Source organism: Cydia amplana, chromosome Z (genome assembly GCF_948474715.1).
Source record: "Cydia amplana chromosome Z, ilCydAmpl1.1, whole genome shotgun sequence".
Classification (NCBI taxonomy): domain Eukaryota; kingdom Metazoa; phylum Arthropoda; class Insecta; order Lepidoptera; family Tortricidae; genus Cydia; species Cydia amplana.
In genome coordinates this window covers 33936649-33952147 of record NC_086096.1, presented here as the reverse complement: position 1 = coordinate 33952147, position 15499 = coordinate 33936649, and the positions used below count along the sequence as shown (strand labels likewise).

General features: G+C 42.8%; 1 protein-coding gene across 1 annotated transcript in view; it reads left to right on the top strand.

Moving 5' to 3' along the window:
* Window positions 1–15499, top strand: part of LOC134661242 (probable E3 ubiquitin-protein ligase HERC2) — an 83335-nt gene that overhangs the window by 41860 nt on the left and 25976 nt on the right. The window contains exons 39-58 of the mRNA XM_063517229.1: window positions 83–234; window positions 3141–3234; window positions 3648–3799; window positions 4758–4899; window positions 5395–5517; window positions 6146–6310; window positions 7116–7226; window positions 7307–7408; window positions 7547–7779; window positions 7921–7989; window positions 8544–8715; window positions 9255–9350; window positions 9692–9846; window positions 10215–10436; window positions 10914–11033; window positions 11301–11402; window positions 11803–11958; window positions 12520–12681; window positions 13114–13344; window positions 13467–13590. Of these exons, the coding sequence (XP_063373299.1) occupies window positions 83–234; window positions 3141–3234; window positions 3648–3799; window positions 4758–4899; window positions 5395–5517; window positions 6146–6310; window positions 7116–7226; window positions 7307–7408; window positions 7547–7779; window positions 7921–7989; window positions 8544–8715; window positions 9255–9350; window positions 9692–9846; window positions 10215–10436; window positions 10914–11033; window positions 11301–11402; window positions 11803–11958; window positions 12520–12681; window positions 13114–13344; window positions 13467–13590 (2883 nt within the window). The remainder of the gene's footprint in view (window positions 1–82; window positions 235–3140; window positions 3235–3647; window positions 3800–4757; window positions 4900–5394; window positions 5518–6145; window positions 6311–7115; window positions 7227–7306; window positions 7409–7546; window positions 7780–7920; window positions 7990–8543; window positions 8716–9254; window positions 9351–9691; window positions 9847–10214; window positions 10437–10913; window positions 11034–11300; window positions 11403–11802; window positions 11959–12519; window positions 12682–13113; window positions 13345–13466; window positions 13591–15499) is intronic.

The following is a 15499-nucleotide window of genomic DNA, read 5'->3' as shown; positions in this document are numbered from 1 at the left end:
CACCAACTTACAGTATGAATGACGGCGCACCAAGGAGGTTGAATCACGAGTGCGAGTGACCTAATGACCATTGCTCTTCCAGATATCCGCTGGCGTGCTCCCGCTACAGCCAGCCACACGGGCGCGACGTGCGCCTCTCTAGTCCAACTGATACGTCAACTGCACGCCACGCCCCAGTGGCACGGGCCCATTACAGCGCTACTTCTTGATAAACTACAGCTCGCTGGCCAGATGGTACGGCAGACCCTTATGTGTAAACGTTCCAAGGGTCTAGCTGTCAAATGTAAACCAAACAGAAAAACCAACGACCTTGGTACACTTTTTGGGGATATGATGTACTTGCTAGGGCGATAGGTTGCATTGGAATGACACATCCGTGCGTTATTTTATCAAATTATCGTCAGTGATCGACGATTCGGTTGCTACGTCAGTAAAGCCGTAATATCGATTGAATTGTTCACAAAAACGCTATTTAAATAGTGTTGAAATACGTACACTTATTAAAATAAATAAAAACATCATCCCTAGTGGCAATCGAACAGCCGATCACTGATTTGCATAAAATTTTTGGTGCTCTAGCAATATTTTAGGTTTCTGCACCGACTTATGAAAAACAGAAAAATTGCCTGCAAAGTTAGTGTCGTAGAAACTATAAGTACTAAGAAGTACGTAGAAGCAAATCAGTACTTCTTATGTGACGCTGGTCCGGATTTCTAACATAGGTATGCTAAATAGACTTAAGAGGAGGCTGGGGATAAAAATACTTCAGGATAGAGAATTTGCTTCAGGGTTAGGGCAGGCCACCAATGTTTTTTAGATTGTTTCTTTCGAATGCGAGTCTCTGCTTTCTAAAGTATTTTTGATATTTTTAGAACCTTCAAACACTTAGGCTTATTCCGAAAGCACCAGGTTTAGCTCATGCAACCACACATACAAAAAAAAACCGAATCTTGCTACCCAATGAGGTACTTTTTGTCATTTTTATGCACCCTAAATGTTGTGTGCGGGGTAGAATGCTCCAGGTTTTTAAGATTGAACACCGAAAGTTGCTGTTGCAGCGAATGTTGCTACCCGAGCAGGTAGGGCTGCCAAGGGCCTCCTCTTAGTCTAAAATAGTTGCACTAAATAACACCAAAGAGAATTTGAAATTTGAACAATATTCTCTTTAACACCTAATAATACAATATCATTCATATGATATTTTGGTAAGTAGTAAGCTACGTAGTTAAACTGAGAAATGTCAGATGGCGCCTTATCCGTTGTTGGTTCATAAGTTTCACTAGATGGTACAGGGTTTGTTAGTTAACCAAATTGCCAATAGATAGCTCTTATCTCTCTACTTGAAGTACGTTTAACTTCATAGTTTAGACTTTATTGGATAGACAGAGCACATTTCTAGTTTATACATAACGCATAGCGAATGTTTTAGTCCTTCCTTTTGCTTTTTTGTTTATTCATTGTGGGATAGATGTAGTTTCTGTAAGTACGTATTACGAACGTTAGATGGCGAAAAAAACGATTTTCATCAGTTTAGCCACAACCGACAGATGGCGTTAAAATTAATTAGCATTAATTCGGCTTCAGCTGATAGATGGCGCTAAAACTAATTTTTATTAATTCAGCCACAGCCGATAGATGGCGTTAAAATAGATATTTTTATAATTTTAACCAATACCTATAGATGGCGTTGAACGTGTCGGCCTCTACCATATTTGACAACCGCGTTGTTCTTCCATCACTCGATAGATGTCGTGCGACGTGTGTAAATAATTTGTCAATTGCCTTACGTCCTAAGTTCAAGACACCTCTGACAGATGGCGCAAAAAATAGATTATTATTAGTTCAACTAAAGCGATAGATGGCATCGAACCCATTAGTATTCACCATAGGCGACAGATAGCGTGTGCGAATGCGAAGGATTATTTCGCCCTATAATCGATAGATGTCGCGTTGCTTATGGTTAATGTAAGTATTATGGTTTACGATAGATGGCGCAAATATTAGTGTAGGCCTAGTTCACTAACAACTGATAGATGGCACTAATACTACTAGTTTCTTCACATCCCGGTAGATGGTGTACAAATACATAGTTCCGTGAACGATCGGTAGATGTCGTACCGTATGTGGTGCGTAAATATAATCGTAGATGGCGCTGATATTAATAGTTTCAATATAACTGCATAGATGGCGCCGATCGGTGATTAGGGTAATGTTCACATAGTAGTTCCGTGAACAATCGGTAGATGTCGTACCGTATGTGATGCGTAAATGTAATCATAGATGGCGCTGATACTAATAGTTTCAATATAACTGCATAGATGGCGCTGGTCGGTGATTAGGGTAATGTTCAATAGATGGCGTTGTTATCAATATAGAATACAATCATAGATGGCGCCGATACTATTAGTTTCGAAGGCACTACATAGATGGCGCTGAGACTATTAGTTTCGATGGCACTACATAGATGGCGTTGGTCGGTGATTACGCTAATGTTAAATAGATGGCGTTGTTATCAATAGTGTATAGTTGGTAATTTATTTTATAGATGGCGCTAATTTCAATTTTAGTTATTTTAAAGTTTAATAGATGGCGTTGATGTAACTTAAACCGCAATGATTAGAAATTTATTTCTTAAAAAAATTGACATTATACGTCTCATATATTTAAAGAAAGACAAGAAGATGCAGCATTTTGTGCAATTTAGGATAACGATTAGGGACGAATTTCTTTTTTCTATTGTAGCGCCTGTTCACGAAGCATACAATAGAAGTATACTGTTGAAATACTTGTTAAACCGTACAAAAAGCTATGTCTATGGTTTATTTCTGCAATATAAATCAATATCTAAGAAAGTAATAGTCAAAATACTATAGAGGAAATAATACCGTTAACTATAGACTGAAATATGTATACATATAATGTGATGAGGCTTAACTTTTAGTCGAGATTGTATAAGTATTCCCGTATCATAAGACCCAGAACTATACTATCAGAAAATCCAACTGACAACCGAGGTACTCTTTCATACTCGCATCATCGTAGCAAAAATAACAATATAGCAATACGACCTCAGCCATTAGTTTGGTGTACAGATGATATAGGCCTAGAAAATCTTTTTAATCTACTATATTTCCTCGCAGGTGACGAGCGACTGGCACTGGTGGCCACACACCAACCAAGAACTGAAACGCACCACCAAACCCATACCGCCGAGCCTAGAAACTTGTCTTATAGGTATGATATAGATACATTTGATATTGCCATTTAAAGGCCATAATTGTCTGCTGTTTGATGAAGGCTTGTTACTTTTTATTTATACAAGCGGAAAGCTCTTTCTAATACAATCATTTTAAAAAGGTTAGGCAAAGGCAAATGCAACAGTAATAGTAGTACTAGCTTTCAGAAAAAGGGTCCTGTCCTAGGGGCCAATTTCGTATAATATTATTGCTTGTTTGACAACGAATGACTTCGCAGCAGCAGCTAAGGATGCAATTGGGATAAAGGAGCGTTTCACTGAGACTTAAACGTAGTTACTGCTTACATTATGAGGCTGTACAGTCCTATCTGCTTTAACTGTCAAAGTTGGCTATAATATTTGTATTAATTTGTTTCAAGTAGATACAAATTCAATTTTTTTTCGCCAACAGCGGGTGTACTAGGCGTGGCGGGAGGCGTAGAATGGCGCATCAGACTGGGACAGCGCGTAGCGGCAGGCGCTCCGTCCCGCAACGCCATCGTCACGCAAATATCGCCTCGCGCTAAAGTCACTCTAGTGTCTGACGATAATACATTTACGAGGGTGAGTGTAATACAGCCGGTAAAAGTAATAGAACGGCGGATCAGGCTTGAGAAGGACAGCACATAGAGGTGGGCAGTTCCGACACGCAACACCATCATTACGCAAATATCCCCTCGCGCTAAAGTCACTCTAGTGTCTGACGATAATACATTTACGAGGGTGAGTGTAATACAGCCGGTAAAAGTAATAGAACGGCGGATCAGGCTTGCGAAGGGCAGCACATAGAGGTGGGCAGTTCCGACACGCAACACCATCATTACGCAAATATCCCCTCGCGCTAAAGTCACTCTAGTGTCTGACGATAATACATTTACGAGGGTGAGTGTAATACAGCCGGTAAAAGTAATAGAACGGCGGATCAGGCTTGAGAAGGGCAGCACATAGAGGTAGGCAGTTCCGACACGCAACATCATCCTAACGCAAATATCGCCTCGCGCTAAAGTCACTCTGGTGTCTGACGATAATACCTTTACGAGGGTGAGTGCCATGCAGCCGGTAGAAGTAATAGAACGGCTAATCAGGCTTGTGAAGGGCAGCACATAGAGGTGGGCAGTTCCGACACACAACATCATCCTAACGCAAATATCGCCTCGCGCTAAAGTCACTCTAGTGTCGGACGATAATACCTTTACGAGGGTGAGTGCCATGCAGCCGGTAGAAGTAATAGAACGGCTAATCAGGCTTGTGAAGGGCAGCACATAGAGGTGGGCAGTTCCGACACGCAACACCATCCTTACGCAAATATCACCGCGAGCTAAAGTCACTAGGCAATAATACATTCATGAGAGTGAGTCACATACAGCGGGATGGACATTTCTCTCTCTCAAAGGAGCAAGCTATGCTCGGAGTTCTTTGAAATATAATTAGAAGATCATTGATATAAAGTTAATTTAAAAGCCAATTCGTCAAACATTCAGGATCCACTTGAGATTCTGCTAAGTATGCATATGTTCAACAGATGGAGCTAAGCGGTATCCAAAGCATAGAGAGCGAACGGTTGATCACCCCTCTGGGCGGCGGCGAAAGTGGTCTACGCGTGTGCGCTGCTCTACTCGGCGCAGGACCGCAGGCCACGCCTATGCATCCACATCATTTGCCAGGTATGTCGTTTACTAGGCCTTTGGTTCCCGATCCACCGACGATCAGAGGCGTCGAGGGGTTGTCTATGGAGCATTGGAAACCAGTACCTACGTTCATTTCGGCTGCAGATTATCTTCAGACCTCCACGAACATTAATTGAAAAGGAATCCACAACTTCCTTTTAAAACTATGTTTTATGGGTAGCACTACACAAATATTTGAAGATCTCTTCTCTAGTCCATTCCGTTCAGCTGATATTGGCGAAGCATATTATGTTTTTCCTACCTTGACATACTTTTATAAGTTATACAATAGGGCTGAGTATCGAGTCTTTCTTTGGATTCTAAACCGGAAACAAGGTAACAGGCCAATACTCTAACCCCGTCCTAAACGAAGGCGTAAATTCGTGCTAGTTGACGCCCAGCTTCCGTTAGGTATTGTGATTTGTGAGTCATTTGCAGTTGTTAACCCTATTATTAGTTTTGTCGAATTATATATTCTCTGTAATGTTTCAGCCGAACTAGACGTGTACGGTTTAAGGAAGCAGCAAATAGAACTGCTGACGCTATGTGCGGTACGCGGGCTGCTCACTACTCGCACGCGGCTCCGGAAGGTGCTCCTGCAGCCGCCCGACACCGGTGAGCGACTAACAACCTCCAAACATAAGCCTTAACCTGTCGAATCCCACGATATGACGTCACCATAAGCGTTCTGGCTCATATATGAGCCGTGGGAGCTGACAGATTAATGTCTTACACCCACTTGCGGTTGTAACCCAGGCGGCGCGCAACGGGTCACCTGCCACTTTGATTTTAGTATGCAAGCGCGACGTGTAGTACGGACTGGGGAACAGCATATCGAGAAGCTGTGGGAAGTGTGCGGTGCGAGTGCTGCTCACTACTCGCACGTGGCTCCGGAAGGTACTGCTGCAGCTGCCCGACTAAAGCCCTTGCTACACGGTCGCCGAGAAGCCCCTCAGACCGCGTGGCCTTGGTCTGGACGGACCGTGTAGACAGTTGTTTCCAACAAAATTTGACCAAAACTGACCAAGGTCAGACGGTTAGAAGGCTTGTCGGCGACCGTGTAGCAAGGGCTTAAACTACACATAAATTTCCCTAGGAAATGATCCGGACGTTGCATGTAATATTACAAAATAGCGCTGACAGTATCATATCTATAATTAACAAAGTGCGAAAGTAAGTTGTGTGCGTGGTCTCTATACCTCTCATAAAAATATTTATATGTTAATTTCTCATTAAAATCCAGCAGGTTCATCGGACGCGATCACCGGCACGGAAGGCACACTGTTCCGGCGCCTGCTCGCACTGGCGATGCGTCCGAGCCCCTTGGCCGCGTCGTACACGCCGCGCGAGCTCGCCTCCGCCGCGCTCACTATAGTGCAGCAGCTCGCCGCGCATGTACACGTCAACGGTGAGTGACACCATGTCCCAGTAAGCACAGTGACTACTGGTACTGAAGGCGCAATGTTCCGGCGCCTGCTCGCACTGGCGATGCGTCCGAGCCCCTTGGCCGCGTCGTACACACCGCGCGAGCTCGCCTCCGCCGCGCTCACTATAGTGCAGCAGCTCGCCGCGCATGTACACGTCAACGGTGAGTGACACCATGTCCCAGTAAGCACAGTGACTACTGGTACTGAAGGCGCAATGTTCCGGCGCCTGCTCGCACTGGCGATGCGTCCGAGCCCCTTGGCCGCGTCGTACACACCGCGCGAGCACGCCTACATGTCAACGATACGTGAAGAATTCAAGATAGCCATCGTGTTACTGCCTAGTTGCCCAATAATCTGTCGATGCCATTCACAGCAAATGTGTTTGAGATGAGCAGGAATATTTTTTTCTAAGGCTTGCAAGTATTTCTAGATGTAAACTATACTTTGCACAGATGCAATGTATTATGAGCAAATCCAAAAAGCAAGAACAATCATAATTACGAGTAAATTTTTAGTGTACCGCACAAACTTTGTTCGCGGTACACTTATGGAATCACATCGGTCTTGCAAATCAGTTAAATGTGTTTTTCTCAAAAACCTTTTGACGTAGATAGCTGAAATTTGGAACAGTTATAGCAACTACCACCACTAACATTATTAATAAGTCAAAATCGCTTACTTATTATTTTAGGGGAAAATTTGGGGGTTTAAAGGGGTCAGCTGAAATTATTCATCTAGAAAGCAAGTGTCAACTCCTGGATAAACCTATCGATTTTATTTTTGCAGGCGACGAGAAAGATCACGAATCACCCCCAGAGCTACCCGTAATAGATCGAAGCAACCTCATGCAAGCTTCCAACGGCCCCTCTACTAGTACGAGTAGCACGACTCCATTAGGTGTGTACTCACAACTTTGGACCTTATATTTATATATTTAGGGTATATTTTGAATTGATTGATTGATTATAATTTTTCAGCTCGCAAAGATCTCAACACATGGAGCAACTCGCCCCAAGTGAAACAAGTCGTGGAGATGGGGTTTTCGAGAAATGCTGTTTACTCGGCCATACAAGTTCTGGGTGAGATTATATTTCTTACTACTTAAGTTTTTATTGTAATATCCGATCTTGGTAGTTTCATTATTAATTAAGATTGTCCTAGTCCAACTTAAATACACCGTAATTCACTTTGTATGTATTTATGTACTTTAATTTCAGGCGGCAACACCGTGCCATCAGTTGAAACTCTAGTCGCATACCTCCTAGAACTGTCCCAGCACGGCATCGAAGAGTCCGTGTTCGAGGCGAAGCCGAACTCGTCCAAAACCGAGAAGAAACAGACACCTTACCGGTGGCGCAGTTGTTTCGCCTCAGAGGATGAGTACGCGCAGTATCTATCGGATGTCATCACGGCTGGCATGACCGTGCGGTGTTGCAAGGCATTTGAAGCGGTAAAACTCTTTTTTCATTCATCTATATTCTGTCCAGCCATATAATGTTATCGTTATCGCAATGCAAATAAAGGTTTTCCTGGATTTCATTCACAAATTCACAAAAAATCCTGGAAAATTCACAAATTTATTTAATTTCAGGTACAATTGGGAGACGTCGGACAAGTCCAAAAGGTTGAACGCGATATTAAGCAAAATGTATTCCTGCACGTAAGTATCAAGATTAATCTTTTTAGTTGGTAACAATTTTTAGTAACAAACTCGATCTTCGTAAAACCAAATATCTCATGCGTAGTAGAGAAAACAAGACTTCCCAACCGGCCTTTAGAATAGTATTTTATACAATCGTGATATAATGGAGAGCTTGATTATATCACTATTGTATACAATACTTTTTCTACGAGTCAACAAAAAATAGTTATTTTCGATACAAGTGCGAAAAAGAGGAAATTCAAAACGAGTGGCGATAAATTAAAACACGACCGAAGGGAGTGTTTTAAATCGACACGAGTTGCGAATTACCTATTCGCACGTGTATCGAACAACGTTTTACAGTACATATGGCACTTTAAAGTTTCGACATACGCACGAAAAGTGCTATTTTACGCACTAGTGCGGAAAAGTAGCCCCATATGTACTGTAATGAATATTATAGTTGAGTTGGGGTCCCATAGTGAAAATTACGCGATTTCACTTTGGTATACGAAGTCTTAATTCAAGCATTGCAGTCGACAAGTAGAAAAAAATTTTTGCGTGACAAAAAGGTGGAGTGGCGGGGCCTCGGCCGCGTCGCAGGCGTGCGCGCAGTAAACGCCGAAGTGGTCTCCGGCGGCGCGCCCTTCACGTCCGGCGACCGGGTGCGGGTCCGCTCGGCGGTCACGCAGCCGCGCTACAAGTGGGGCTGCGTGGACCACACCAGCGTCGGCACTGTCATTGGTGAGTCCCTTTCAATTGACTCTATGGACCACCTGCCAGAAATATATTTTTATGACCAAGATCATTACCATTATCATTATCAAAAACAAAATGGGAAATGTAGTAAATAAGTCATACTAGATTCGATGTTCCTTATATAGTTTCTATTGTCTAGGAGAGGACACTGACTTCTATAACACTTTACCTAGCTCAGAAGTCAGGGACTTCAAAACCCACTTAGTAACTTGTTCTTTGACAATAAAAATATTTTTTTTTTAATTATAACTCGTACTCGTAAGGGGAATAATAATGAAGCCTCGTAAATGTCAGTTGCTGCTCTGTTAGTTAGATTGACGAACGATAGCTACCCAAAAAAAATTACAGATAGCAATTTCGTACAAAAAAAAATAGGTCGCTGACTAAGAGTGATGTTTTATGGTGGCTGGTCAGGATTTTTTTCACGTTTCATGTTTCCACTTGGTCAACTATGACCAGTCAATATATCGAAGCATCACCTTCGCACATGATATTTAAGAATCCGAATTTCGTGTCATTTTCAGGTATCGCCCACAACGGCAGAGACTTGACGGTGGATTTCCCACAGCAGCCCGGTTGGACGGGGCAGGTCAGCGAAATGGAGCTCGTCACCGATCAATGTTAGTATTTTAGGGTATTCATAATCAGGCACAGCTTAGCAATATCAAAGAGTTCCAAGGGACACAACAAGACAAGACACAAGTCAAGTCATTGTAAGAGACAAGTCTCTGGCAATATGTAATTTTACAGTATTTGACAGAATTTTTCAATTGCAACTAGAAATTTATGATTCTAATGAATTCAACCTTGTTCTGTGTTGTTAGACGTTTCAACGACGTTGTTGAAAACTATAAAATATTCCACCGGATAAAACCTTCGACAAATGAATAGCGTTGAATACCTTCCTCATTTTGGTGTCAGCAAAAAAACTATATTACTTACTTACGTACTAAATTTACAGCGGAATGGGGCGAGACCGCCGGCGGTACCACGGTCAACTGGCGAGGAGCTATTCGAGTCTTACGCGTGTCGTCCTGCCGGCCGGGAGCGGGCGCACGAAGGTTGCTCGACGCTCAGCCGCACACTTACTGGCAAAGCGCTAGTGGGACGGGACAGGTGAGAATATTCACTCACTAGTTGACGACCGTACCACGGTGAATTGGCGAGAACATTCGAGTCATAATACGCGTATCTTTTTTTTATAGGTATATGAAATAGTGACAAGTTGAACTGATGTGAGAACATGTCCACCTTTATGATTTCTTTCCCAGGCCGGACGACCCGATAGTCGGGATCGTGGTACTACAGCTTTATATGACGAAATTTTAGGGGCCTGACGCGGATGTCTTGTTTTGCTGGGTGACAATGAATGTGTTAAATTACATTTTTAATATGGCTATTTCGTCCTACGTTTGAAACAAGTTCCTAAACTTTCTATTCGGACTTTTAAGTGACTCATTCATAAATTGTCCATCTTTTTCCAGCATTGGATCCGCATAGAGATGCGCAACGGCGTGGTAGTCCGCCGGCTAGGGCTCGGCGTCCCCGTGGGCAGCCACGGGCCGGCCGCGCTCGCGGTTCGCGCCGGCAGCAGTTTCGAGGACTCCGCGCTGACGCCGCTGGCAGCCGTGCCTTGTGCCCCGGCGTCTAGGGACAGACCGCTGCAGCATCTGGCGCAGATACAGTTGCTAGTCGACTGCAAGCAGGTTGGTGACTAATTGTTATAACAAAGATAGTAATTTAACTGGCGCCATAGACTGTAGGTACTGTCTGGCGCAAGTAGCAAGTACAGCTGCTGGTAGACTATAATAATTGTGTAGCAGCTTCGAGAATGCTGCGCAGACGCCGCTGGGTGCCGTGTCCTGTGCGCCGGCGTTTAGAGACCACCGAATACGTGACAGACGCTCGTATAAATAGAAAAGGGCAGCAAATTACCTACTATTCAAAGACGCTATGTCAGCTTCTCTCAGTATAGGTACTTATAGTTGTGAAAAAAAAAATTACAAAACCATAATATACTGTACAAAAATTATTATATTCATCGAACGTGAAATAGGTTTAATAAATAAATTATAAACATCCATAAACCTCTGTTAAAAATCCTTAACCGTAAAATTTGGATTTACTACTTTGTATAACCTGAAAATACACCATCACATAAAAATATAACGCTATGTTTTCAGCATTACACCTGCATAGAGATCAGCATCAAACAGAATCGCAACGTGAACGCGGACTGCCGCGTGCACGGGCTCTACATCACCGGGTTCAGGACGAATCCGCTTTACACCGACATTGTACAGGTAAGCGTCATAATTATACACAAAACAAACAATCAAAAAACATTACTTTTCATTTTTTGAAAGTCGATTAAAAGTGTAGTCAAGTTCACAAATCGCAAACATCTGAACACGCCTCTATTCTATTTTTAATTTTAAGGCTTTAGAGAGCATGATCAAATATTAATGAGTACCTTGGCTGATTCCATATATTTGATGGAGACTACACATTTTTGAAACATATTTTTAAAATTCGATTGCAGACTTTAATCTTATATCTTCTATTTTCAGGGCATGAATTTCATAGCAGACGATTGGATGGAGAAAGAAAATCCTACCGGAGCAGTGTCTGTTGATAACAATCCTCCTGTGATGCCTGCCGATTGCCCAAAAGTAACTCTTCCAAATTCTAAACTTAACATTAATCCCGAAAGCTCACTTAGATGGTGGGATAACTCGCATGCGAGTCAGTACATTGCGGGATTTGATCAATCGGTTGGATTGGTTGTAATAGTAGTCGGCAATGTAACTAAACTCGCATGCGAGTTCTCATACTTTCTATCTGAGCATTTGGAGTCTAAAGGCCAGTTGCACCAACCATAATTAGCAGACGCCATTCAGCAATGAACTATGAAACTTTCCATACGAAAAAATTTAGTGAAAGTTTTAATGGTGACAAACGGTTTGGTCCAACCGACCCTTAATCTATCGGACAGGGTAGATGCTGGATATTAGCATATCAGTTAAACCAGTGCCTAAACCCTCTGCTTATACAGTCTATTTTCCGTTGCAGGTATATGTGTGGGGCCTAAACGACAAAGACCAGTTGGGTGGCGTGAAAGGCTCCAAAGTGAAGGTGCCCGTGTTCTCCCCCGGCCTCAGCGCGCTCAAGCCTGTGCATATCGCTGGCGGCTCAAAAACGCTGTTTATCGTGTCGCACGATGGGAAAGTAAGTAGTGAGTAGGGTCTTGGTGCTGGCACACCATGGATTTAACTGGAGTAGATAAATACTTGGGGTTCTTACGCAAATATTTGTATTATGTAGTCTGTTACTTGCTACATGCGGGTTACTTGCGCGGGTGACTTGCGCCTATCACTCGAGTCCGCTAGATTTTTTATATATAATTTTATATCGTCTTGTCGTTCGAACTGAATAGTGAATGAGGAGTGAATGTCAAGTTAAAGTTTCTGATTTAAACAACATGAACAAGGGAGACTCACAAATACGCGAGTGAGCGTATGTGAATTATAGGGGGCAACACCTGCTTTGGCGTAAAATATCAATGGCAAGTTTAAGTTCCTATTCTAACCACAAGATGTCAGACCCACAAACTTCCATCCTATTCCTATCATTGCAAAGATAGCAACCATGGGCCTATTGCATAACATTTTACAACTCATAATACAAGCGGACGCCGCTTTTCATTCCCTTTTATTAGAAAGAGATTTCCGCAAGCATTATATGAGTTGTATAATGTTATGCAATAGGCCCCATGTTTCATGTTTCCAGCTGTACGCCTGCGGAGAGGGCACCAACGGCCGCCTCGGTCTCGGCCACAGCAACAACGTGTCCACACCGCGCGCCAACCCGCATCTCTCGCACGTGCTCGTACGTCGCGTCGCTGTCCACTCGGGGGGGAAGCACGCGCTCGCTCTCACCGCCGATGGCAAAGTAAGCCAGCAACTAGAATTTGAATATGACGAATAAAACATAACAAGTGATTTCTATAGACGTTGTCCTCTCTGGCAAGCATTGATGTAAGAAAAACAAGTGTATGCCTGTCGGTGTTATTAGCGTCAAATTGATAGATGAGGCGTAAGCATTTAATACCTCGGCAACCTTGTTTTGACGCGTCAACCCATCGCTGTTTAACTAGCGCCAGTGCTAAGCGAATTCACGCAAAGCGTTGCTGTATACTGTGTTATACCGTAGAAATTGCAGGGATAGTACCAACGACCAATATTTAATAGACTATCTAAAACCAAGGAGAGACCAATTCCTAAGAGTAGGCACCAATCATCATGCCAATGATAAGATAGCTTCAGCTTTGATGAGGCCAACTATATTCACCATAACAAAAATACTTACACAATTATTTTTCAGGTGTATTCCTGGGGCGAGGGCGAAGACGGCAAGCTCGGCCACGGCAACAAACAGACCCTAGAAGCTCCCAAACTGATAGAATCTCTAGCTGGCGAACGCGTGATATCGGTAGCATGCGGGTCCGCGCACAGCGCGTGCGTGACCGCGCGCGGGCACCTCTACACGTGGGGCATGGGCGAGTATGGCCGGCTGGGCCACGGAGACGACGCTACGCAACTGTCGCCAAAGTTGGTGAGTGTCAGAAACACGTCGGTCTGTCTAACGTCGAAGAATTAGTGACGTATTACCCCTGTCTTTAAGCCGCACCCAAATAGGGAGCGTCTGAGGCAATAGTTAATCTTATTTGTTGTCAGGTCGAAGCTCTCCAGAACGTGCGTGTGGTCCAAGTGGCGTGCGGGTCCCGCGACGCCCAGACGCTCGCCCTCACGGCCTGCGGCAAGGTGTTCTCGTGGGGGGACGGTGATTTCGGTAAATTAGGTAAATGTTCCATCCATTCTAGGCCCGTAATACACTGCGCGATTGGCTTTAGATGTTGCGTGACCGTATTTAATTGTCAATATGAAAGTAACGACTTCAGTATCAAATAAAAATACAAACGTTTTTTTTAAATTTGTTTGACATACGTTCCAAGTGTAGTACGGTTCTATGGCTGCAAAATACACCTTCATTTTTGAATGCACTGCTTTCGTTAAATTGCTACTGTACGTGGAAGCATAAGAATGATTTTTAACACATCACATATTTATCATAGGTACTTATAGTAGAGTTTTCTGTTTCTTCATTTCCGGTATCAATACCTCTCCTATGAGTTCGATATATTGTTCTTATGCTAAATATTTTAGTGAGTGATTTATTTTTCTATCATTTGATTGTTCGTGTTCACCGTCAGCTTTTTCGGTATATGTAAGTTAAGTGTTATTTAAGTGAGTGTTGACTAGAAGCGGCCAAAAATAACACTTGTTTATAGTATTCAGCAACTAACGTATTTAATAATAATTATAAAGTTTACATTACTAATTTGAACATGCATTAATTCTACGAGTCTTCACATAAGTTATCTTAATGCGGCAAAACCACTATAGTTCGTTTTTTTTAGCATTAGAAAGAAGGTAAGCGATCTTGACATGTCTATTAATTGAAAAACGCTTTTTAAAAATCAGTAACTTATACTTATGAAAGCAGAAGAATATAAATGATCGTATTAGATTCATATTTGTTACATATTTGCCGTGACTTATTTTTAAAACATGTTTTTCAATTAAAAGACACATCAAGATTGTTTACCTTTTTCCTAATGCTAAAAAAAATGAACTATAGTGGATGTTTTGGTAGCTTCTATGAAATATCATGTATTCTAGATAAAAGCTAAAAAAAAATGACACTTGGCCCAATTTGTGTTACATTTGAAGAGTCCAAGTGAAAAACGACGCCATACTTGTGGTTGACGATAACTTTTCATCGCTGTAACAAAAATCTATGAAATTTAGTAATTATCTTGGCAATATATTTATTCAGGATTATCCCTCCCAATTTTATTATTCCTTGTCAACGCTATAAAAAGTTAAACAGAAAATTCTCATGTCCAACCCCAAGTATGGCGTCGTTACACAGAGCGCTAAGTGTAAAGCTTTGGATTCCTCCGAAAACGGTGCCGTCATATGACGGCCGTCATATAGCGGCAGCAAAAGACGGCCGTCTTTACGGTGGCGACATGTGGAAAGTACCACGGCGTCATAACACACCGTCATCCACCAAGGTCAAAGCGGCAAATTTGAAAAATGTAGGCGCGATGGGATAACGTCCCATAGAAAATTTGAATTTCGCGCCTTTTCCTACTGACAAGATTTGCTTGATCATCTATAATTTACTTGGAGGATGAAATATCATCAGAAGAGGAAAATAATCGTAGTACGGAATCATTTATTCAAATCTCGTGTCATTTATTCAAAATGGCGTCACCGCTATCTAATAAAACGTTCACGAAACTATCGACAAGGTCATGACGGCCGTCATCTTACGTTAAGATCGGTTTTCCTAGGATAGCGGTGCCGTCATATAGCGGCCGTCTCCATACTAAATTATACGGCTAAATATGGATGTCGTAGTATTTGTATGGAGACGGCCGCTATATGACGGCACCGCTTTCGGAGGAAACCAAAGCTTTACGTTGACAATCAACGTAACGTAACGCCGTCTAGGAAACCGCGCCATCTTGTTTACATAGACAACGTTCTAGTGACGTCAGTCAACGCTATATAGCGGCCGTAATATGACGGCACCGTTTTCGGAGGAATCCAAAGCTTTAGGCCTGAGTGGACGCTCGAAGCGGAGCGTTCGGCGGGGCGTGCAGCGTGGCGTCGAGCTCCCAAGGGAAATGAGCAGCGTG